Source organism: Thermobia domestica, chromosome 16 (assembly GCF_964235325.1).
Source record: "Thermobia domestica chromosome 16, izTheDome1.hap1.1, whole genome shotgun sequence".
In the NCBI taxonomy this organism is placed as follows: domain Eukaryota; kingdom Metazoa; phylum Arthropoda; class Insecta; order Zygentoma; family Lepismatidae; genus Thermobia; species Thermobia domestica.
Window position 1 is genome coordinate 136,646,006 of NC_137469.1, and position 27,543 is coordinate 136,673,548.

The 27,543-nt window shown below is 35.5% G+C and overlaps 1 protein-coding gene across 2 annotated transcripts in view; it reads right to left on the bottom strand.

The window, feature by feature from the left end:
• Window positions 1-709: 709 nt before the first annotated feature.
• The window catches only part of LOC145673449 (farnesyl pyrophosphate synthase-like), a 127,105-nt gene continuing 100,271 nt past the window's right edge, over window positions 710-27,543 (bottom strand). For both annotated transcript variants that reach the window (XM_081743159.1, XM_081743160.1), the window contains exons 5-8: window positions 21,492-21,647; window positions 15,090-15,167; window positions 5,494-5,628; window positions 710-1,500 (exon numbers count right to left, since the gene is read on the bottom strand). In XM_081743159.1, coding sequence (XP_081599285.1) covers window positions 1,270-1,500; window positions 5,494-5,628; window positions 15,090-15,167; window positions 21,492-21,647 — 600 coding nt within the window. In that variant the 3' untranslated portion in view covers window positions 710-1,269. The remainder of the gene's footprint in view (window positions 1,501-5,493; window positions 5,629-15,089; window positions 15,168-21,491; window positions 21,648-27,543) is intronic.

Consider the following 27,543-nt stretch of genomic DNA (forward strand, 5'->3'; position numbering starts at 1 on the left):
CCACCATTAGATTCGCATAATTTTAGGATCTACTGTGGCTTCATACTGTGTAATAATAAAACCTTGTTATGAACCAACTCATACTTCTGTCTTAATCTATAGTATAAAATTGGAAGTGATCATGTTTGTGACTTGATAACCACCTGACCGATCTCATCAAATTATCAACATAGATGAAGTTCGTGCCTGAAATAGTTTCTATCATTTCACTTTCACGGAGCAAGTTAGGGGGAGGGGTGTATATATATATATATATATATATATATATATATATATATATATATATATATATATATATATATAGTGTATATATACTATGGACTTGAAATCGGTCATTTTTGATTTTATATATATATATATATAATAAAAAATGACCGATTTCAAATCCATAGTTTTCGTGGTCGCTGAGATGAGCAGTAACACTTCTGATGTCGTTTAAATCCAAATTCAGCCCCGGAACTTGGGGGAGATGGAGGGGAGAGATATATAACAATGATGGAAAATAATCGATATCAGACAGCGCTCAGTAATAGTATAAAGTAACTGACCAACGGAACATAATAGTAATTTTTCTTATTTTAATCCAGCGAAGCGCGTAATTGACGCTAGTATCATAGAAAGCACACAGAACTGACAATAAAAGCACAAAATATTACAAAAATTGTTAACATAGTATCAAAATTAACTAAAAGAAAATTACTGTTCAATATATATATACATATTCAGTATTTATTTAACTTTACTTAATTACAAGTGTCAGTCTACATTTGAAGTCTACGCGCGGTGTTACAAAAAATATAAAAATATTTTTCGCTTTTATTGCAACAAATTCTGAATTATTTATTTATTTATTTATTTTTTATTGCTACTTGTTTCCTTTTATTACTCAACTGCTTGATCATTTGCAGAAAAAAATATATGTTCACTGTTAGTAACAAATTACAAAAGGAAACCTAACTTCTATTGAGTCTATATTTAAAGCGCTTAGCAGTGTGAAAAACTTCTAATACAAAGTGTCTTTGCTAATATCAACAATGGAAGCACTGATCACGCATTTTTGTTTCCCCTAACCTTCAAAGACTGACAAAGTTCATAACCATCAATACACTCAACCAATCACGTAACTTCGGTTGTTTCGCACTCACTCATTTATCATCATCATCGTACCATATCACATCACTCGAAGGAACAAACTTATCACTTCCTCAATACGCGAAATAAGCAGTTTATTATTTAATTTACAAGTGTTCGTTCGTTGGTTGGTCATTTTCACACAGCGGTATAATTGGAAGAGCGCACTTCTCCCTCTTGCGTATAGATTCTATCGAGGAATTTGAAAAACAGTTTATGAGGCAAACCACGAGATATCTGCTGAATGTGTTTGTAGATCAGAGCATAATTCTGTTCCTCAAAGATTTTGAAAGTAGTGGGAAGACCAAGATCTTCATACAGCTCTTTCACCTTCGCCACCTTCTCTGGATCCTTAGAACCGTAACATTCCTGAAATATTAGCAAAATTACAAATTAAAAAGAAGAAAAAACTCATTTGTAGCAGCAACACCATTTATATATCAACCTACCGAACTTGGAATAGTACCGAACTTGGAATAGTACCGAACTTGGAGAAAATTAGATATAAGCGAGAGAAATATTTAGAAAAAATTAACGAAGGAAGCAATTGCACAACACATTCTGGAAAGAAAATGATCCGTCAAGAAAGACGAATTACGTCTCCGAATTTGGGCACACTGGAAGGAGCACGGATAGGAAGATCTATGTATAGATCGATTAGCCCGATGGTGAACATGGTTGCTAAATGTTTCAGAGGGAAAAAAAGGAAGATTTTATGATTTTTATTGAGAGAGAGAGAGAGAGAAAAAAGGAAGAAAGAAAAATGAACGAAAGGAAGAAAAGAAAAAAGAGAACGAAAGAAACAAAAAGGAAAAGAGAAAGAAGGAACACACGTGATATTCAGAATTTATGTATAACAAACACATGTGGTTTTACAATGTAATGTAGAATAAATTTAACTGGAAACCGAGTAGGTTTCATTAAAAATAAAATTGCAATACAAAGCACAATAAAGTATATTACTATATTACAATTCCCAGTTGATCACATGTGGTTCGGATCTTATGTTAAGCTGAAGGTCTAATAGCTTCAGTGCTGAAAGAGACGCTAAATTTAAATCCAACCAACCCAGTATATTACATAACCTTGTTCTTGTTGCCTTTGAATTCTATTTTAATGAAGACTGCATTTTTTAACAGTAGTACATTCTTTTTCATGAGTTCAAAAAATCCTTGCAGAACTATCAAAATTCAGAACAGCTTAGAGTTCTGCTTTAAATTAGCTCATAAATAGCTTCCCTTCATGACGTCAATGTATCACCATCGATCGGAACTGTGACATGATCGAGACGGTGTTGATAGACGAACGTTAAGATGGTAAAACGAAACTATTCTTAAAAATAAGAAAAGAAAAATGGGGGAGAAAAACGAGAAAAATTTAAAACACAGGAACAACGTAAAATTTGGCAACCCTAAAGTTAAGTTTACTATTAGATGGATTAAATCTATTGAATTTGATTAAATTTTATTCCCAAACGTAAATTAATATAAAAACACATCCTACTTTTATAAGGAGGTATTTTTCGCTCGTCAATGATGCTACATTAAATACCGCTATTCACCCTGTCGTTGACCAGTTTTTTCTAGAAGTGGTAGGACGATGCCTATATTGTTAAACAAATCAACAACACATCACGTTGTTAAAAAAAGAAAAGAAAGTTTTGCTCTGTTACTGAACCTATACATGGTTTGTTCTTTCCTGTTTCATTTTGTTCCATATATAACTTGTTATTCTCACTTTCCTTAAGTGATCGCTCCCGATGATAATGGTAACAAAAGTTCCAGATCTAAACTATTTTGGGGATTATTCAATATACGTATTGGTTACAGGTTTGTTGACATTTAAATCATACTTTTTTGGTTTCATACGTTTATGACTTATTTTGTAGTACTGTATACAGGCTACAGAGTCCGTCAGGAATGGACACCCAATTTAATATATTCTGAATTTTTGTCACGGACGCTCATCGCTAGATAGCATCGTTAAACTTTGTCCGTGATTGTACTTTCAGTTCAATATTCTTCAAAGGACATTCAACGAACAATGAAAGGAAATAATGGATATTTCGAAACTAAACTGTGATTAATTAATGAAATGAAATTTTTGAGTTTTACGTCCCACGGTTATGCCGGTTAGGCTAAAGGAGACGGTGATGATGAAATGGTGGAATGAAGAAAGTGGGAGGAAACGGGAGAACCCCGAGAAAACCCACACACACGGTGTTTGTCCACCACAAAGTTCACTTAGCGGGAGCAGGGTTTGAACCCGAGACCCCTAGCACCAGAGGTGAACGCTCTACCACTGAGCCACCGCGGCGATTAATTAATGAATTTTTACCTGTAAAACAGCTATGTAATTCCGTCTTTCAAATCGTTGTTAAGCACTGAAGCCAGCTAGCTTTCACAATTCAACGTGTAATATCATGCATTGACAAATATGATGACAGAAGTGATTTCAGAGGTTCACGTCTTTATGTATTTCACCACAAGTACAGAAAGTTTCATAACCTCTCCTTGAGTCGAGTAACAAAACTACTGGGCTTTTCTAAAGTCAGGGCAGTAGTAGCATTGCAATCTTATCAGGAGGAACACCTCGTTACCAGTGTGTATCATATTGTTCATCTAGACTACATTAACAAGCAGAATGTATGTACCTGTTTCATATTTGTCAATGCCTAGTCACGAGTCAGTGTGTGGGAAGTTTCAAATAGACACTACTGATCTTAAGAATTACACACATTAAAACATTCCCCACAAATCCTATTCTTTTATTTCAACCGAAAATATTAATCACGAATTTATTGGTGTACAAAATTATCTATGTCTAGATTATTAAGAACGTTTGGTTATCGCTAAGACACCTCTCGCATACATCCTGTTCTATGTAAATCATAGATAACTCATAGCATAACCGCACTGTTTTCGAAGTTATACTAAATTACTATTACAATATGTAGTATAAGGTTTTCTTCAACAGATGGCGGTACTCGGATGACTATAACACGTGACGTACAATAGTGGTAAAATAGCCGGCGCATAGTTGACATTTCAGTATTGAAATTTCATTTTTAAAAATTGCTTCAAGTTTGAATATATTTTGATGAAACTCAACATAAATTTCAAACGAAACCTCCTACATGTTTAACAATTATACGGACTTATGAAAAGTTTGAGATACAAGGTACCATTTGCTATGTGCACAAGCAAAAATCTTAGTACTGGGACTTCAGAAAAGTTAGTAACGTCATTACATATAGACGTCCAGGTGCAGGAAACTTGTATTGTGCTTTACTATTATATGTGCTAATCTTGTGATGTATAATTAAGTTTCCCGAAACACATAATATAAAGCTTTCTTTCGTTAAAATGTGTATACATTTTGGATGGACCCTGTATACACAGAGAAACAATCGAATATACTAAAAGAAACATGGTACCCACTTTCGCTAAATATTTCATCAGATAAGGGAAATAAGTGGAAATAACTAAATTGAATAGCAAAAAAGCAGCTCTGAATTGTCCAGCTGGGAGGCGTAATATGGATACTTATGGCTGCTTTCCTACTACTATAATATTTTTCTTCCCTTTTCATTTATTTCCCTCCTTATATGATGAAGGGCTTTGTAAACGCTTTTACAAGAACACCTTTCTTTAGTGTATATGTTTTCTCCTAGCAAGTAATTAATTTTCCATTCTCGCTTCGGGATTAATCTTCATTGTAATTTACTTACCAGACAATAGTTAAATCAATCATACACCTAACAAACAAATAAACAAAAGTACAATGTAGTGCTTTCACTGTTTGGCCAGATAGGGAGGGAAAGTAGCATGGGCGGAGTTATGAAGGGGAATAGGGGGCTTTGTCCCCAAAACTTTTTTGACAAAAAATAAAAACGCCACCTTCGAGACCGACCAAAAGGTCTGCCCCCTACTGCCTCCCCAGCAGACAATTCCTAGCTCCGCCTAGGGGAAGTAGGCAGTATATACCATCCAGTCTCACTAACGATCGCGTTTAAAATAGGTTTCAACTTCTTTCGTTAAGAAAATTGAGTGATTTCCGTAAAACTCCTGTCAACTCTACATGGCCTAAATCCCTCTTACAATTATAATTAGAACTGGCTAGTCTATGGCTGTGAACCAGCAACTGAATTAGTTCTTGTATTTATGCTAGGAATGTCCTATAGCGTTTTTGTGTCAACATCGCTAAGAGGCAACTATCTGTAAATTCACCCTACAGCATTTTTTTTTTTTTTTTCGGTCAAGCCGTTGTAATATAAAAATGCGCAAACTGGAAACGTTCTCGGTGAGAGATCTATAAGGAAATTCACTTCATCACAACGAAACTCAATCAAGTAACACGCACCTGCAACATTTTCTTCTGTTCAGGAGATGCCCTCTGTAAAGCTACAACGATCATCCACGTGCATTTTCCATCTTGTATGTCTGTGCAAGGTCGTCCAACGATGTCTGGATCTCCATAGCAGTCAAGGAAATCGTCCTGTTACATAGAAAAGAAATGTAAATAACTTTATGTCATGCATCAGCGTTTCGTATGACTTGCGCTTCGTGCTGAGAATCAAAATCAAATCACTGCTAATGTAAAATTAAGTTAAAAGTGCAGAAGCATTGTCTTTTGCGTGAAAGATTCAATTCCTTCTCGCGCATAGAAGCTAGTGGAATAACTTTCTCTTACAAATAATTATAAGCAATTTATAATAATAAGTTGAATTTTAGCGTGATCTATTGTCATATTATACATATATCTCATTAAACAATCATAATAAGCTACTTGTAACAATTGTTTGCAACATTAGATGTATCCATAGTAGTAAACAAGAATATCCTATTTTTAAAAATTAGTTACTCATTAGTGCAATCTACTATTTTGATTGAATAATTGATACAAAAAGGGTATTATGCTACAGTTCTATGTTTTTATAACGTTAAAAAAAATTCTACAGCGGTTTCTTGAAAATCTTGCACTACACCATATACAGTGAAACTTCCCCCAGCGACTACTTCTCTTAATGGCCATTTTATCCCGGAACTGGAGTGAATTCTCCACTGGGAAGTGGACAGTACTGTACTATCTCTAAAATTACAATTTCTTGCTTTCATTTACGAATGGAATCTCGACAGCAGAGTTAAAACATTATATTATTGGATTATTTTTCGCATGAATGAAAGTCAGTGCTTTGTATTCCGGAACAATCGTCTAGAAACAGTCAGAAATGAATACAGCTGTGAGACATGTGTATGGTTTCGAGGTGGCTCATCTGCTGTTTATCTGAAATTTCTCGTATCAAGAAACTGTGAAATTCTGAAACTCAAACGAAATATTCGAATTGAAGTGACAAGATATATTCGAATATTAAAATTCTTGGAAGATTGAACCGAAGTAAACCGAACTCAAATGTCATTATTCTATATGGCAGCTAAATTTCCTAACAATTCAATAAGTTGAATAATGAGAGCGCCCTCAAAAAAACAATTCAATGAAGATAATAAGGACAGTGAAGAAAGATATAGTGAAAAAGCTCATTGTTATGGACCAAAGCATTGGCAACTGTGGAGTAATTGGAATACCATGAGCTGCGATAAGAGAACCCATATTCCTGACTTTATTTCACATTGATTTACTTGTGAATGTCATTATTCGAAAAAATATAGCAAGTACTGACAGCTTACAATTCATCCATCCTCTAAATAGTCAACTTAATTTCAAGTTTAATTCAAACTAGGTTTAATTTCAAGTTTAACTGGGTTTAATTCAAATATTTTTTTAAAGGAAACCCTACCTTCATTTCAGGGTTGAAAAGAAAAACACTTTTTTTATTTAAAAAAAAGGAAGAAAAAGAACGTTTTTTAATGTTTAAAACGTTTTTAACGTTTTAAACAAAGTGCTTTGTTTTAAACAAAAAAAAAACATTTAAAATGTTTATTTTGTTTAAAACAATAATCTAAATATATATTCCATTTTTACATGCTCACAGGTATTGCTTGCCATCTATATTCAACCGTTAGATAAAATTTCGAGAACTTCCCTAATCTCGATCCGTCCAAATGTTCAATTCCGGAGAAAGAAATCGAGATTTTCCCGATTTCTGTTCACTGAATTTCTTTGTGTTACGTTCTACTGGTCGTCTGCATTCTTAATCTTTAAACGCCAATTGACGCAACTGCTGTATCAGGGCTTTAAACCTCAATGGCTCAGTCCCTAATTAAGGCTGGAAGATGGTTTTGGAATCAATTTATTCCTGAAGGATGCAGCTTTCCGCTGGTGTGCATTTTATCTATGTGGGGGTAACACGTGGCGGTGGGAGGAGGGTAAATATCGTGTTCTTTTGTTTCTTTTTAAACGGTTTTTTGGGAGCTATTCCCCCTCTTGGGGGATAGATTCATAAAAATTGGTACGTGAAGCAATGAAGTAGGCCACTACATGGTAATATTGTGTATTTGTACTTCTTGTTTATATGGGGGAGCAGGGAGGGGGGCAAAGTTAGCCAATTTTTGGAGTTTTAGTCGACGTAAATTACATTTATTTTGACGTAAATTACATTTATTTTGACAACAAACATCAATATCTCAGCCCCTAATTAAGCTAGAAAGATGAATTGGTACCAAAGTATTCCTGAGGAATGAAGCATTCCGCTAGTATGCATTTTAATAGAGATGAGCACGGGTCGAGCTAAAACTCGACTCGACTCGAAGCAAATTCGAGTCGAGTCAAAGGTAATTTTCTCTAGTCGAGTTTCGAGCCAAGTTGAATTGAATTGAATTGAATTGAATTGAAAATGCCTTTATTCATGAGGCGAGGTTCAGCCGTAGGCTGCTCTACCACCTAACCTCAACAAAATTACAATCTGGAATGTCACATGAGAATATATATAAAAATATTATACACGTACATATATAACGACAATAAACATATAACGTTTAGTTAACTACAAACTAATATTATATATATATATATATATATATATATATATATATATATATATATATATTGAAGAAAACCAATATGAAGTAAGAATATAATAGTTGTTCAGGTACAATAGGCCTAATACTGTCCTCTATACTACAATATGCATACAAAATTGGTTTATTTGCTGCAGGCTAAGGCGTAGGTGTTCAAGCTAAGTTTCTGTTGATGTAAAAGATGATCCTTTACCCTACGTTTGAAGGTCAAGAATCCTTTGCACTCGATTATGTCGGAAGGTAATGAATTCCAGGCTCTCACGGCTGAAATAGAGAAGGATTTCGCTGCTTTTGTTAATGTATGCCGCGGGATGTCAAATGTACGGGAACGTTTTGTTTCGTATGGATGGATTTCATTTCGAAACGTCAGCTTACTTTTAAGATATAGGGGGCCATTATTGTGTATGACTTTATGTATCTGGCAGTACAGATGCAACAAACGCCTCCTTGACATTGTTAGAATGTTGTTTTGATTTAGTAAGGGCAGTATATGTTCACATTTTCGCGTGTTATAGATAAATCTCATGCAGGCATTTTGAACTTTTTGGATTGATATTGACAAGGATTTAGTAATGGCTGGTCCATATACAGAATCACAATAGTCGAACAATGGAAAAATAAGCGTGTTCACTAAATACAGTTTTGTGTTCTGATTTAGAAAATCATTATATTTGTATAATAATCGCAGAATTGATATTGATTTATTAGATACAGTAGATATATGTCGCTTCCAGTTTAACTCACCATCTAGTATTAATCCGAGATTTTTTACTGAAGGTGAGTAATCTAACGGCGTGTCTCGAATGGAAATATTAATTTGTCCAGTTTCCAATTTCCTAAGATTTTCTCTTGTTCCCATGACTGTAAATATGCATTTACTTGCGTTTATTTTCAAGGAATTGGATAAGCACCAATCACTAAATATTTCTAAGTCCTCATTGATGAGGGCTGCACTTTGTAAGGCGTGCTCTGGAGACGTGGATAAGCAGAGTTGTGTATCATCCGCGTACAAATGTATTCTAGAGTGTAGTTTTGGTACGTCTGCTGTATATAGACAAAATAGCAGAGGTCCTAGTATTGATCCCTGTGGCACTCCTCTTTGAAGACTGATTCGGTTTGATACTGCAAGTTTAGGATCTCTTAGTACCACTCTTTGTTGCCTATCTGAAAGATATGATCTGAACCACTTGATCGTGTTGGTGGAAAAGTTATAGTATTTCATTTTAGCTAGGAGTAAGTCGTGATGAACTGAATCAAATGCTTTAGTAAGATCTAATAATACCAAAAATGATATCTGGTTGTTATCTAATGCTCGAAAAATGTCGTCAGTGATATGAAGTAGGGCTGTGGCAGTGCTATGTGAATTGCGAAAGCCTGATTGGTGTAGGGGTAAGATATTATTATTAATGACGTAATCATTGAGCTGGTTACGCACAAGTTTCTCCATAACTTTGGACAATATTGGTAATAGGCTAATAGGCCTAAGGTCGTTTAGAGATGATACATTTTTCTTTTTCGCTATAGGCATTACAAAAGCTTCTTTCCAGGATAGTGGAAAGGAGCATGTGGTTATAGAATAATTTATTATATGTGTTAATGGTGATATAATGTGTGGTAAAACAAGTCTAAGCATCTTTCCTGTAATGCCTTCGTGTCCAGCTGCGTTTGAATTTAAATGTTTAATAGCGTTCTGAACATCAAAGTTGCTTATATTACGGAGTTCGAATGAATTCATACTTGAACAGAATTTAGTATTGTTATATACAGTTAGGCGGTTTTGAACTGCATTCTCGTCGATATTTCTATCATTACAAATTTCACCAAAGTGCGCGTTAATCTCATTGCAGTCTGCAAGATCATCTGGTAATGCTTGGGAATTTTTTCGATTACTAATACCAAGGGTTCTTAATTTATTCCATACGTGCTTGGAGCTCAGATTATAACTATTGAAAAACTGTGTGAAATATGCTCTTTTCTCTTGTCGTATCACGGCTGTAGTAAAGTTCCGTAGTTGTTTGTATTCATCCCAAAGAACAGCAGTTCTTGTCCTTTTGAATTTGAGATATGCACGATTTTTTAATTTTATTAGAAGCTGGACGTTGTCAGTTAACCACGGACTGTTGTTTCTTGTAATCCTCGAAGAGCATAGAGGGGCATGTTTATCAAAAATGCTAACTATGGTGTTTTCTAAGAATTCGACTTTCTTATCTACGTCAGGTAGGTTTTCAATTGGTTTCCAATCTATGCGTTCTATATCACTAGTGAATTTGGACTGATCAAAATACTTACTGTTACTGTTTTGAGGTCGAGTTTGATAAAACGGCTCGCTCGTTTAGCTCATTTTAACTCGTTTTGAAATCATGGCCTGATTAGACTGGAAAGCGAAAGTCATAAGAAATGTAAGCAGTAATATGGAACATTTTTAATGTTGCTCAGAAGATGGGACACTGCTTGCATCTCATGTCGTCTCGATTAAGACGACGACTATGGGTTTTTATAACGAGACAGCCTCAAATGTAAACACCGGTACATACTGTAGTCCTTACCACCAAGGCTGAGACCCGCACGATCTAACTTTTGAGCCGAAGCAGAAGCCAAACCCAGGTAGTGATGTTAACTGGCTCAGTTCGGTTCAACTGAGGAGCAGCTCGAGCCGGCTCGGTTGAGATGAGGTACCGACTCGGCTCAGGTGAGCCATCGGCTCGAGCCGGCTCGGTTGGGTGGGCTGTTGGCTCGGTTCGATAGTGAATGAGCTGTGAGCTAAGCCACTAGAGCCGTTGAGAACCCGAGCCGAGCAGGTTTGAACATGTTTGGCCGACGCAGTCTAACTTTTAACGATCTTTGGTTCGAGCCTGGATACTTGCTCCTCCGGAACTGAAACCCAGAACCTCGTGAACGATGTCCTTGCCTCCTTGACTTCACCTTTTCCGAGGTCAGCAGTCAACTAGTTTTTAGTATTCAGATACAAACCGCCTATCATTCATGTTTATACACGCTGGTGTTGTAATAATAATAATAATAATAATAATAATAATAATAATAATAATAATAATAATAATAATAATAATAATAATAATAATAATAATAATAATAATAATAATAATAGCAGCTTGTAATAATAGTAAGTATCATTGATAATAATTATATTGTCTATGTAGGATACTTGAAGAAAGTACTTGAAACTACACACGGCATTTGGCTCGACTCGAGTCGAGTTGGAGGAAATTTTTCGAGCCGAGTTCTCGAGTCGAGCTCAATGATGTCGCTTTCGAGTAGAGTCGAGTTTCAATGACAACTCGCTCGAACTCACTCGTGCCCATCCCTACATTTTATGTATGTAGGGGGTATTTATGTACGGCCGAGAGAGGGAGGATGAAATTTGTTTTTTAAATTTTTCATCAGATTTTGGAGGCCATTCCTCCCCCTTTGTGGTACATCCACAAAAAATAGTATGTGAAGCAATGAAGTAGTCCCATACATGATAGTAACCTGTATATGTACTTGTGTTTATAAAGGAAGAGGGGGTCAAATTTGGGTAATTTACATTTAGTTTCAGAACGGTTCCATATAAGGCAAGATATATTTTACTGAAGTGGTCTAGAAGCATAATTCTTGTTCGTATACATGATCTGTGCAGCAAAAATGATTTGCATATGGACGTGGTACTGTCGTGGAGGAGGGGAGAGAATGTCTAATTCAATGAATGTTTTTCTGCGCATTTTTTAAAATACTTCCTACATAAAACGAATTCATTACGCAATGGCAGCCATTTCTTATATTATTGTCACAAGTATGTGGCCTACACATAAGCATAATTTTGTCTGCGCAGGTGACTGCAAGAGTTGCCAGGGCCCAGCAAAGTGAATATTTTCATATTTTTTAATGATTTTTATGTCTGTTCGTTTCTACAAATACGGCGGGAATTTCACGAATGTTACCTCGTTGGAATATGTGGTCTATAAGCTTTCCAACTGTCTATAAATCATGACTCTGTGATAATTAGGAGGGTCACCAGAGTTCCGAACGTGAGAGTCTACCATTTTGTTAAAATCCCTGGCGGGCGTCTGAAGGTTAATTGTGTTGTTATGCCGTAGACACTAATCATTGTTAGCTATCCATGTTCCAGATAGAGATGTATCTTGAAAACTGTTTAGTTAAATAATGTCATATCTTCCTTGTAGGCTAGTCACTGCTCTTTTCTATGAGTTGTATTTGTCCGAGTATTTCTTCTAGCTTATGATGTGAGAACTGTTCATTATTATGGAAATAATAGTGACCAAAAAATATTCAAGTTTTGAATTTGTGAATTTGGATCTTAGGATAGTGTATAGTGTGTTTAACGTCAAGTATTCTTGGAAATCAAGAAATGTTTAAATACTTCACTTGAATTTCTGTTGGTTTAGTTCTACGCACATTGATGTACAGAATTTTGTTCAGTAATTGCTGTTATAATAATAATATAACTCTGCTCGTAATTTACTGCATGCACAAATCCTGCGGAGAATGGGTTGTTTGTTAGAAAATTAAATTAGCTTCTTCAATCTCATATTTTAGTTGTTTTAAACATGTCCAACCACCATCGAAAGAAAAAAGAAAGAAAAAACACACGTTTAAAACAACAGCCCTCGTTTAAAACATGTTTTAAACATATCAACCCTGCTTCATTTACACTCCTGTAATGTGTTCTGTATTCCTAGCAACGATACTGCATTAAAAAAATTAAACAGCCAACGAAACGAGAACACTATTATTCTTCAGTAATTGTCAACACTAGAAAGTGTGAGCTTTTGTTGGGACATCCAGACAAACAATAACCGGTTAGGTTTCGTGTTGTTTGAATTTTTAGTAAATTCATGGTACGTATTTCACTTAGGATCCACAATTTCAAGTCCACATTCAAACATTCTGATTGCAGCTAAATGTATTTACACATTCTAGTGCACATCAACCGTTCCCCAGTGGTTACTAATTTAGTATGTAATTAGAAAAAGGTCTAGACATCCTTAGGGTGACTGTACGTCCCGATTAATCAGAATTGTCCTGTTCTGAGAATGCAAAATTGCATTACAATAAATAGTCCCATATTGTCTTGATCTATTATGAATAGCACATTTTGACCCGATTTATATATATATATATATATTATATATATATATATATATATATATATATATATATATATATACAACATATATAATCATTCAGTGTGTTTTCCTCACCTGTTTCAAATTTAGGAAATTTAGTTGTAGTGACTATCATAGCTACTTAGTAAACCTGACTTATGAAATGAAAGCGTCCTCAAAATGAAGCATGACTGAGTAATGTACTTATTTATTTATTTAATTTTCTTCCTCAGGAATTCTGGATTCACAACTACGTTAGAAACGCAAAATGTTTAAAACTTTATAGATGCTATACATTCAAATAAAGATACTATACATCAAAATAAAGATACACTCAAATACTTTATAGATACTATACAGTAATACTAAAACAGTAACGCAGTTTTTAAACATTAATTGACGCTTGTAATATCCATATTTGATCGAAACACAAAGTGAATTTTAATCATGATCTTGTGCAGAAAGATCTGATTCAAACTATATTATGCTATAGAATAGGTTATTACGTGATATCTTTTCAACTGCAAATCTGATATTTGTTTGACAGAATGAGGTAGTTTATTACACACTTTTATTCTTAAATGGTATAACGAATTTTGAGTTCCTATTAAGCAAAAATTTTGTATATGAATATGACTGATGATTATACAATAGTTTTGTATTGGTGTACAGGTTCGAATTTAGTTAAGACATTTTATTTATAGGTATAAATGATGTTTCGAGACCATATACACGTTAATACTAATATTTTAAAACTTTTAATACAGTAGTCCACTAGGTGTATGAAAAGGGATAGATTGCATTATTCTTAGCATTTAATCAATGTCAGTAATTAATAAGCTAATGACAGAATTTTAGCACTTTTGTTTACTACAAGACACCACAAGTTTTATTGTAACATATTAATTATGTTAATTAACATACCAAATACGATATTTTATTACATATTAATTATACAACACTTCTTTATGTTTCCAACTACACAATAAACAATGTTTTGGTACACATTTTGTAGTACTATTTTACTGTGTAATAATTATTTTTTTTTTCTAAAATAAGTTCATGCTGTAATATATTCAAGTTGAAATGGTCTATCCGGTTGCAATAACGTGAACAGACTTTGGGAGAGATAACTGATATTCAGCTCAAATGTAGAAGGAACTATGTAGATTCTATATTCCAAAAGCAAATTGTCCTAAAATGGATGAAACATCGCCAAAAAGCGAACGAAACATTAACATTCGTCAATGGAAAATCAGTGAAAGACAAATAATTCCTCCACTTATCTCAAAAACGAAAAGAGGGAGATGACAAACTCAGCTGAAATATAGAACAGACTATCTAGATTCTACATTCAAAAAAGAAATTGTCCTAAAATGGATGAAACATAATCAAAAAGCACGAAACTTCAACATTCAAGTCAATGGAAAATCAATGAACAATAACGAATTTGTCCACATATCAAAAACTATAATAAGGAGATGGCTAATTGAAAACTTATTGCAAAGTCATGATGAAGAACTTAGAAACTATATATAGCAGGTATCGTAAATATGGATAGAACGTTGTCAAGAGTCAAGTTGTTTGAGTAAAATCAATATTAATGACAAAGTTAATCTTCCAATTACCCAGGGCGCACCACACGGAGGTTACGTGCTTGAAATACCTGTGGATTTGGAATCTCCAGATTCAATTTAGCAAGGAACTTGGCTTTAGATCTGATTACATGACACGTGACACACACTGGTCCTTATGGCAAACTGGATAGGCCCTTATGTCATACTAGGCATCATTGAATAACTGAACGTTCAGTGCTTTATTTTATGAGAAAAAAGCTATTAATTGTGCTGGTTGTTACCTGTACTTGGAAGAACTGTCCCATCTCTAAGAGGATAGTCTTTGCTTGCCTATGGACTTCCATATCGTTTCTACCAGCCTATAATAAAGAAAACAGATTATGACGAGTAAGTATATTAAAAAGATATATTAGTTATTATTACATCACTCTTCTCTCACACGAGCCAATAATAGGAAAAAGGAAACAGAAGCAGTTTCTATATAATTTGTAAAGAATGTAATTCAAAACTATTAAGGCAGAATTATAACTCGTTGCCAATATCGCCTAGTAGACTAACAATGCATACGCCAACAAAGTGTGTCAAAGCACAACAATTTAAGTACATTCTCCCTTATTTAGAAGCATGTTTGCGAAAAATTTGATTTAATCTTACATAATGTTAATGACGTGAAAATTAGTTTTAAAACTAGGTCTAATTGTATGCGCGGCTTGGAAAGCAAGTAACTGATATTATGGCATTACGACTGCTCACATACTGTTGCAGACAAACTTAGAGATCTCTTGCCTCAATCACTACTAGTTTTCCCTCACACAACCCTCGGCTGATCTTCGGCAGCATGCGCGCTGTCATTCTCTTCAATGTTGCCGTACTAACATAACACTTGTATAGGCCCTATCGAAAGAAACGAAATTCAGCATTTTTTTTTTAAAGCAATGAATGAACGATAAAAGAAGGGTACAACAGAGAGAGATATGGCAATGTTGATTTTTAGGTAACAGGGGTCATAAATCTCTAACAAATGTCGCCAAGAACAGGAGGGAGAGTTCTGAGGACTTTTCAGATTCCACGAAAAAAGTATCTTTATTCGTGTCTGCTAGTATATACAGCTTCCTGTTGTTAACATACGCATACACAGCAGTAACTGTATCTCCGTAAGTAAATTGTATTACAGTTACATCTCAAACTACATGGTCCAGATATCTAGTCCATTTGACTTCTGAATATTGATCCAAGCACAGACAAAAACACGATACCTTGGAGGAGGACTACAATTTTCTATTAGTGCAAAAGTTGTGTACTATCTATGAACACTGTGCTAAATAGTGGAACTAGTGTTGTGTCAAAAAAGGGAAATTATTATACTAGCTGAATCTGCGCTCTCTACACACCACATCATTCACATATGAGCAAGAATCTCCTTGTCATTCCTCACATTTGCACATGTCCCTTTCCAGACACAAGTGAAAGACCTCTTGATAAAAATCAGCAAGGTGTACCATAAAGGGGGGATTCTTTTCATTTTTTTTTTTTTTTCAATATCTCGCACCGTTTCCAAGATTAAGCCTACTTCCGATTGGAGTTTCTAATTCATGTATGATCAGTGTTTTCTTTCTTCTTGCATGCAGTATGTAATAAGTAAATACATTACATACACAATTAATTATAATGTCAGTGATATATAGTGTTCATTGGGCAAAACACTTCAAACAATAAAGATTTATCTTAGACTGGAGAAATGGTTATCCTTCGTTTTTCATTATTATTTGGCCATGAAACAAACGCCTGAGAGAGATACAACTCCTGTATGCATCTGTGCTGTGTTGGAATGCATAACTCACAGGATATGATGCTTTACTTTTTTAAAATTTCAACACTTCCAGTACACCCCTAAAAAAATGCAATAAAGAAATGACGGCCACGTTTTTTTTTTTTTTTAATATTCAATTAGAACTGGACAATTCAAATAAAATTTTGAATCGACTAGCGAAAACGGCACGTTTCTAGCACTTGTGGTTTTCGAGATTTCATTGTCGAAAAGATTTGAAACAAACATATAACCTTTTGTTTCGAGACAAATACATAAACCTAGCATTTTAATATATAGATTATATTATTAATTATTTAATAAATACATAATGTTTAGCGAATTACTCTTCGTTTGAGAAACTACTTATGTTTATGACGAAAATATTTTTACAATACAGACTGCAATATATTTATTATTATATGGCCATTTGCACAATGAATGTATGAAACTTCGTGGACATAACTGTAGAAAGATATACTTGCTGTTTCCTAATAGAAAAAATTCATTGAGACCACATTAAACAAGATTTCTAATTTTATTATCATTATCTTAATATGAGGATTCAATGCTACGTTGGTTTAAGCATTGAGCGTGTTCTTTGGATGTACACCAAATTGCAACACTTATTTTTTCTCTACATGATTCTCACGCTACGAAGTATTTACTTTCAAAATATAAGTCACAAAAACTATGCATTCTCTAAATGACATTTAACCAGTCACAAAGATATATAAAAGAAGACAGATGTATAAGAAAAGTATTAAGCTGCTTAACAACCTCTGAAGTACCCGAAGTAAAACTCGTTCACGAACTGAATAATCTCGTACTTATCTCGTTATTTTTATCTCTTCTTTCTAAATGCTTTCTTTTTTCTCCTTTATCCAAGTAGTTTTAACGTCACGAAAATAATAAAGATTAAGAAAATTATATATATATATATATATATATATATATATATATATATATATATATATATATATATATATATATGTCGAATTGGGCATTAAATGATGTTTGTTTTGGTTTAACGACCTACAGTTATGCCTTTTATGCTAGAGATGGATAATTAATGATTGTAAAAATTTGTGCTCTCCACCGGGAATCGAACCTGGAAACATGCGCTAGGCACTAGACCAGCGGGAAGGGCTAATCGTGCATTAAGTATTACTTACTTCAAATCTTATTTGAATATATTAAACATAAACATCCAAATGTCCATCTTTCACACAGAAAACGATATTAGTAAATCAAATCAAATTAGGATTGCGGGGAAAAAGATTAGTTCTTCAGAGATTTTGGCAAATCTTTATCATAAGTAGCCACTGCATTTACACCATATTTAATTAATCGTCTCATTATTTCCTTTTTTATGCATCAATTTAATGTTTAACATATTTGTCCCAAGTATATTATTCTGAATATACTATGGTCTATGGAACTCTGAGGTTCAATGTCCCGTCCATAAAATCTCCCCATTGACTTCTGTCCTTATCCAAATTGTACCATTTTCTACTTTGTATTCCTATTTCTGGTAGATTTATCATAATATTGCCCTCCCAGCTGTGCCTAGGTCTTGCTAATGGTCGTTTCCCGATTGGATTTCCAGTAAAACTTCAAAATCGCTCCTACTTTCTCCCATTCTGGCTATATAACCTGTACACCTGAACTGAATAACAGTCAAAATTTATTGCGAAATTTGACTAAATCCAAAGCCCAAATAGAATATCCATGCATATTAACGAAGACAAGGTCTGTCGCACTACTAAGTTTAATGAAGATCGGATAAGAACTACGATGAATGCTGTCGTTACGATATTGAATTTTTTCTTTTTACAAAAAAAAAAAAAAAAAAAGAAAGAAAAAAAGAAAGAAAGAAAAAGAAAGAAAAGAAAAAAGCAAATAAGGGACGAAAACCACAAGATATTTGAATGGTATACTGCAAACTTCTGAGTTCAAAGTACTCTCTAACGCAAATTCGAAGATATGAGGTTTCTAAATAGTGTTGTCAACGGCTCGAGAGGCTCGGCTCACGGCTCAGTCACCACCGAGCCGAGCCAACAGCTCACCAAACGGCTCGAGCCCTCGGCTCATTTGGGCCGAACCAAGCCGAGCCGATGGCTCACCCCAACCGAGTCGGCTCGAGCCAATGGCTCACCTGAGCTAAGCAGAACCGAGCTGATGGCTCACCTGTGCCGAGCCGAGCGGAGCGGGTGGCTCATAGCAACCGAGCTGGCTCGAGCCGATGGCTCATCGTAACTCAGTCGGCTCGAACCGATGACTCATCGTAACTGAGCCGGCTCGAACCGATGACTCATCGTAACTGAGCCGGCTCGAACCGATGACTCATCGTAACTGAGCCGGCTCGAACCGATGACTCAGGTGAACCGAGCAGAGCCGGTTGGGCACAACATCGTCCTGATTAACAACAAAGAAAAAATACAGGTTTGCTTAGAAATATTTTTTCACTTATTGATAAATAGATGGAAGGAATAAAACAAAATAAGTCTAGATAAACGCAAAGGATGCCTTTAAAAAAACTACATAGATGCTATTACATGACCTTAACAATAATAGTTGTAAGCGTACTCGAACTTTTGCATATTTCTACTATTATTTAATTAGTTCCTTGAATGATACTTATAACAGAGATCCAACTGGTGCCCACTGATTTAAGAGATTAACAAATCAGTTACTACAAACTCAAATATAAAACATTTTATTTGTCTTCAGTAATCCAACTTCGAAAATTGGGCTTTTGTTTTAACATTTCGTAGCACGTAGTTCGTAACTTTAATGTTGTCAACAGTTCGAGAGGCTCGGCCCACGGCTCAATCAATCACCCTGAGCCGAGTCAACAGCTCATCCAACTGAGCCGGTTCGAGCCCTCAGCTCAGTTGGGCCGAGTCGAGCCGATGGCTCACCTGAGCCGAGCCGAACCGAGCCGATGACTCACCTGAGCCGAACCGAACCGGGCCGGGCCGATGGCTCACCTGAGCTGAGCCGAACCGAACCGATGGCTCATCGCAACCGAGCCGGCTCGAGCCGATGACTCACCTGAGCCGAGCCGAACTGAGCCGATGGCTCATCGCAACCGAGCCGGCGGCTCACCTAAGCCGAACCGAACTGGGCCGATGGCTCATCGCAACCGAGCAGGCTCGAGCCGATGGTTAGTTGAACCGAGCCGAGCCGGTTTACATCACTATTTCTAAAGCCCTCACAAATCGATCTTAAATGACTTTTACCAATATCGAGACTTACTCAAAGCTTTCTCGCAGATGAAAACTATGACTCGGCCCATTCCTGCAAAATCATTCGGTAAACATTGTTATTCCCCCTTCTCTCGCTTAGAAATTGATTTTCCCAAAGTCGATATTAAAGAACCGTTTTCATGAAAGTCGAGACACATCTTAGCCTTCTGTGCGCATAGTTTCGTGTTCGTTCGCACACATTAAGTCCCGTAGCATATAACCTCGGTACTGACAAGAGAAACATTGCTCGATCAATTAACCAATCAATTCCAGAGTCGATACCTATTTAGGTCTCTTTTCGGCACCCGAAAATTGTACCTAGTTATATCACATTCTTGGCCCTGGAGGTTGATTGTATAGGGACCGGACCGTACCTAAAATAACAGGGACCGGACCGTACCTAAAATAACATCTTAACTTATAAATGTAATATATAAAACGAAAGAGGGATCACAAAAGACTAATGACGGAGAAAGAAGATACTATAATTCGTCGAATATTAAAGAGATTATATCAGGATTAATAAAGAACCCGGTATAGTTTGGATTTAGATGGAGCACAAAACCAATCTATACACAAAAAAGCAAGGATATATGATAGACCTATTTTTTATTTATAAAAATTGTGATCAGAAAAAAAAATGTCCAATTTTGATACGTAACTGGAAGAGCAAATATTTCTCTAAGAACTTCATAAAGAAAAGTCGAGATACGTTTAGAACAGGGGGAAAATGTAATTAGAACATCACAATTTTATTCAACACCTATTTAGAAGGAATAATGAAAATGAGTGTACATGTAAGAAATATTAATACCATAGAACGTGCAAGGGCGACCTATCTGCGATTTGGGAACATGAAAAACGAATCTAGAATAAAAAATATTGGGAAACTTGAATAAAAGAAATAAATGGAATGAAATAATTGTCGGCTCCACAAATTTTTCAAGTCACTTTTCCTGAGTTCTATAAGATGTTTAGACGTTTAGTTATAATGAAAAATAAAAGTAAATCTAGGAACAGTCAATGATAGCCATTAAGAAGAAAACCGAATTCTGTTCATCCCCAAACAAAATTTTGTTGTTAGTTGGATTTAAGTTTGGCAGTAAGGCTATATGAAACGTGGACTTACAGCTTAACGCGGGATCCGAACTATGAGCTCCAACCAGCAACAGGAAATAGAAAAAAGGAATCAAAAGTATCATACAGAGAGTTCGTCAAAAGTTTCATACAGATATTATTCAATTAGGAACTATTATATTCGAAACAAGCTATCATAAATGGTTAGCATACACCTCTAAAATGCAGGTACTGTAAAACAAAAAAAAAACAAAAAAAATGCAATAGATGAAAAAGAAGCTGAAAAAAAGTACTCGCGGGAAAGGCTAATATAGAAATATTCGGAAATTAAACAGATCTTGTCATATTTTTAGTTTAGCGTCTCTTTGCAGCAGCAAGGTTATATGAGACGTGGATTTACAGTTGAACGTGGAATCCGAACTACATGAGATCCCGCTGGGAATCGAACCCGGGTCTCCCACTTAAGAAGAGAGTAATATAATTCTATAGTATATGGGCAGGTTTATTTATATATATATAAAGGAAAAATTTACATGAATAACACTTACCATATACAAAGCTAAGGAGACAGGCATCTGGAATGTGTGATATGCAGTCTTGTATTTAACGATGGCATTATATCGGTCCATTGTGAACAGAGACAATGACTTATCTGCTCGGGCTTGCGCATCCAACACCTGACCCATGGTTGCCTTATGAGAAACCTGTAATAAGAAAATAAGTTTCCTCACATTCTACACACAAGCAAAGCTTTAACAATAATTTAAAATCTACAACATTATTTCACACAGATCATAGATTCCCTTCCTCTATTACATATAAATATATTTAATCGCCGTTGAATTAAGTGTTCCTGCACTGTAAACACAATTTTAACATGGATTTTAAGTTTTTGGTTAGTTTAGTTAGTTATCCACAATATAGCATTGTTCGTTCGTAGTTTTTCTTTTTCAGAGAAAGATAAACTTATGTTTTGCAAATATACAACGGGGAGTAAAACTGTTACTAGGTACAGTCTTAATTTATTAACTCATTGGGTACTATAATAATGAATTATTATTAGCTGACTATTCGTTAGGCCTGAAAGCGCCTTAAAATTTTATTTGGTTAAAAAATAAAGCTGTCTTTCTACGCGTATTCTAATGTATCCCACTATTTCAACAACGGAAATAGTGCCAGATATAAGAATTTTGTGAACAGATTTTATGATAGGTTGTACTTAACCTTGAAACTCTTCTGGGTAATATAGTGTCCATCAAACGAACACTTTAATCATTAAGTAATTACTAACAATAACGTGTGTTTTATTCGACTAATTAGTTAAAACAATTAAGTTGTTATTCAAGTAATTAGTTAAAACAATTTATTTGTTATTCGAATAATTACTTAAAATAATTTATTTGTTACTCAAACAATTACTTAAAATAATTAATTCGTTATTCAAATAATTACTTAAAACAATTTATTCGTTATTCAAATAATTACTTTCGTTATTCAAATAATTATTTAAAATAATTTATTCTTTATTCAAACAATTACTTGAAACAATATATCCGTTATTCAAATACTTGAAACTGTTAATCGAGTGTTTGTTTTAAACTGCTCATATTCAGAAAGCTTGTTAAGATTCGGAACGTAAAACGAATCAGAATGTGTTAGAAATAGGAGGAGGAAAAGAACTTTATTTGTAATTAAAAAGAGGAAGAAAAATTGAGACATTGGTTGAGAAAGAACTGGGTCATGAACGATGTGTTAGAAGACATGGTGGCAGGAAAAAAGGAAATTAAATCTTAGTTTTACGTCCCACAGTAATGCCGGCTAGGCTAAAGGAGACAGTGATGAAAAATAAATGAAGAAAGTGGGGAAAAACGGGAGAACCCCAGGAAACCCACGCACACGGTGTTTGTCCACCATAAAGTTAACTTGGAGCGAGCTGGGATCGAACCAGGGACCCCATGCACCAGAGGTGAACGCTCTACCACTGAGTCACCGCGGCCCACATGGTGGCAGGGAAAAGAGAGAGGCGGAAGAGGGCCCAGTTAAACGCAATTAAAACAAAGTTCCTGCGTAAAGACGAAGAGGTTTTCTGAAGACCGTGGTGCACGTAAACTTCTCAGCAGCAAGTGACCTGCCAATAACACTGTGCAACACGAAATCTGTCCTTTACATGGAAATATGTTTTTCTTGTGTATTTTTGCATGAGAAAATCGAAGCTGTAATTATTTTTTAAGTATCACATACCAATTTTGTGAAAAACTGAAAAGTTTAAAATTTTGTACTGTGAAATACCGTATTTTTACGGGTGATGATGAAATATAATTAATAATTGGTTTGGTAATTGAAATTTGGCGTACTTTTTCAGCAGCGAGGCTGTATGAGACGTGATCCTACAGTTTAAGGTGGAATTCTAACCATCGTGTCGTTCAATGTTCTCCTACCGGGAATCGAACCCGGGATCCCATGCACCGAAGGCGCGCGTGTTACCCAGTAGACCAGCAGGGAGGGCAAAAATGTGCTTAAGATAAAAACTGTTGCATATGTAGTATACCTTAAAATATACTCTCATTTAAAAATCATCCAAGCGACAATTTTTCCTTCTTTACAGAAGGAATAATTACGCTGTTTAAAGAGGGGTTCTCCTCATCCCCCAATTTTCTCCTACCCATACGAGTCTTTTTCTGTATTATAATAAAGAAGCGCTACTTTCTCATGTTTCTCCTCACTCTTTATCTTTATTTCAGGTAGTAGCCCAATTATATCTAGTAATAAATGAGTTCAGATTTGTGTTGCCTAAAACTGTTGCCATATGTTCTAGCATTTGAGTAATTTTTGGTTCGATTGTATTGTTATTTGCTGAGTGGTGTTTCGTTAAGAGAGGTCGGACTTGCCGCGTTGTGTATTTTTGTGGTAGTGTGTGCTCTGCATCTGGGTTTCAAGAAAATGTTGAATAAATGTACCCCTTTAGTTAAAAAGGCTTATGAACTGTACTTTAGCTGTAGGGCTGAAGACTAGAGTAAGTCTTGAACCCCGCACATATGCTGTACTACGTGTTCCAGGAATGTGAGAAATTGGCTACAAGGAAAATTTAGTTATGAAATTTACTCTTCCTATGATTTGGCGCGAACAAATAGATCATGTACTGACTGTTACTTTTGCTTGACAGATGTAAAGGACTTTTCCTCTAAACATCAGATTCAGTACCTAATTTAAAATCAGCTATTCGACCAGTTCCTCACAGTGAAGATCTTCCAGTACTTAAAGCTCCAGAACATTACACTATTGATTCAGAAGATGATACCTCAGACGTTCCAAGCAACGGGGAAAGTGTAGACTTTCACCCATCTGCATCCCAATCAACTTCACTTACTTGATCACACAAGAGGAGCTTAACCATCTTATACAAGACTTAAATCTTACTTAAAAAAAAAAAAAAAAAAATGAAAGTGTTGGGCTCTAGCCATCAAGATTGGAATTTCCTAGCTCAAGAAATTAAAAATCAGTTTGTTTATGAAACGACAAAGTCATCTTGAGGACTAGTTTGTTGAAAACGGAGGCATTGGTTATTGCAAAGACGTAGATGGTTTATTTCAGTCTTTGGGACATGAACATAGTCCCACCGAGTGACATTTATTGACAGCTCGAAACTAACTCTGAAGGCAGTGCTTCTCTATATTGGAAATGTTAATCTATCTGCTTCTGTAGCATACGCGGCTCATACAAAGGACATATGAAGTTATGAGTGCAATATTGGACTTCATTGAACATAAAAAAATCAAATGGCATGTGTGGGGGGACTTGAAAGTTACTGGTATTCTCACAGGAATGCAAAAGGATACCCAAGTATTGTTGTTTTTTATGTGAGTGGGACAGCCGTAATAAAGTAAACCACTACGTTCTTAAATACCGGCCTCAAAGACAAGATTTCATTCCTGGCACCAGGAACATATCTCGTACACCAATTGTGAACCCTCAAGATGTATTTTTGCCACCATTACATATCAAGCTTGGATTGATGATTATTTTTGTTAAAGCACTAGATAGGCAGCACTAGCGTAATGCTTTCACGAATCTCAAGGAGAAATCTCCGAACGTAAGTATGAGTATTTGTTGGTCCACAGATTAAAACAGTCATACAGGAAACTTTCTGAAATTGAGAAATTAGCTTGATTGTCATTTAAACCAGGTTTTCTTAGAAATGTAAAAGCTGAAAATTATGCAGCTATTATTAGTGACATGATGCGGAGTTTTCAACTCATAGGATGCAACATATCATTAAAATTACACTTTTTGCACTCACATCCCTCAAAACTTCAGCGTACTAAGTGATGAACATGGAGACCGGTTTCATCAGAACACTGTCACATTTGAAAAGCGTTACAGTAGAAAAGGGAAAGTATCTTGCTGAATATTGCTGGTCTATCGTAAGAGGGATTCCAGATGATGTCTACAAGCATAAGCAACCAAAGAAAGTATTTTAAAGGGTGTCAACAAAATGTAATGTTAGTATAATACGCCTTCCCTGCCTACATTAGATAGTAAATATACGTAGGCCTACTGCCCAACAAATACGTGACGTGATGGAACATTTTGGTTTCCACCAATGAATTCAGCACCTGTCATTTAGTTAAAATCACATAATTTCATTTGAAGGACAGAAAAACAGTTTAAATTTGTCGCACAGTGTAATTGCAAAATATCAATGATGATGATAATTGAATACTTATTGATATCTATTCGATAGCTAATACTTACTTAAAACTGTTCGATAATCGAATACTTACTTAAAACTGTTCAAATACTTCAAAATGATTTATTCCTTATTCGAGTACAATTTATTTACTATTGGAGTATTTGGACGATCTATTCGTTCTTTGTATGTTTATTAGTTTAGTACTGTTAGATTATTTGGACAAAAAAAAAAAAAAATCTTCGAACACACAACACAGTAGCACAAGAAACCACGAACCTTCTGTGCCTTGTAAGTGGATTCTGACGTCATTAGACACAATGCCAATTATCTCTACATCTGCCTTACACCGTTTAGTACTCCATTCTTCCTATACAATTCATATAGAAAAAAATTAAAAATCTTTACACGAATGTGGTCGATGGTTGACAACATAAAAACAATACACTTTGAGGAAGGCTTCACCCAAGTAAGCAACCCAACAGACGTAATAAATTCTGAGTTGAGGTGCGTGATTAAATTCATGCCACATTTTGAGATCATTTAAGAGAATCACTTAAGATGCTCATGGAAGGGTGGTTTCAAAAGTGAGATTGGCACGTGTGAATAAAGAAAACAAAAGTGCCTTCTCGTGCTCTACCACCATGCAACAAAAATCTTACTACTTCATGTGTGTGCGTATGAATGGTATGAATGAGTGACTTCTTTTCAAGAAGAGAAGAGACCCTTTTTCTCTTTGCGTGCGTCAGATTGGAAAGTGTCATATAAAAGTGTTCAGATGACAATAACCTTTCCCACAACTGTCACAGAAGAAGCAGCGTCAGGCAGTCTGACAGCAAAACAAGCGCAGACAGATGGTTTTCAGCCATGAAACCTGGCTGGAAGGTAAGTAAACTCGTTTTCTTAATCAAGTTACGCAAAATAACTATTAAAACGACAGACAATGCATTCGGAAGTAAAGTGTTTTGATTTCAGTCAAAAATAGTTCAAGAAAATCTATTTACTCCCACATTGTATCATATAGGCTACACTACGTCTATTTCAGTCCATGGACATTTGGAAGAAAGATCTGTTTTCTCTGGTTTGCCCTTTTCTCCTACACTTTCATTCCACCAATCCTTTCATAATGATTTACTTTCATGTGTCTTCAAATATTTCAGTTTAATGTCCGACGATTATGCCCATTAGAGTAAGGGAGACGGATCAATGAGGGAACTGAATGATGGAATGAAATTGTGGGATGAAACGGGAATATCCCGACAAAACTCACGGACACGATGTTGTTCACCACAAATTTATTTGGCCGGGAGTCGAACCAGGGACCCCACAAACAAGAGGTAAACAATCTGCCACAGTGCTCCCCATCATGCGTCTTGTTTAGCCTACAGCGCATAACAGTGGAATTTAAACCAAATATTACATTTTTTTCAATTCTTGGTATCAAGATATTCACTAAAATTTTAACAATTGGGGAGTACACCGTGGAGAAAATAGATTTCTCTTATCTGCTATCGGGCGAGAAAACGGATAACGTTGTTTAGGGTGCATTCAAACATCTCACCTCTCGCAGGACATTAGGGTTCGATCCCACCGAATGCTCATGTGGTTCGGATCCGACATTAAGCTGTAGGTTCTAGTCTCAAATAACTCGCTGCTGAAAGGGCACTACACTCAAATCCATCCATCCATCCATCCATTTTGCTCCCTCCCCATCACATTCACTGCACCCCGTTATTAAAGAAGTTTGTGTAAATACGAGCCGGAAGTCCGAAAAATAAGTTTCCCCAGGCGACTGTGGACAGAGATGGGGACGCAAGACCAAAATTAGTATGTGACATTCACGATCAGACGTACTTCATTTTTCCACATAAGTACCACGGACATTTGTAGCAGTGAATAAGTTTCAAAAACCG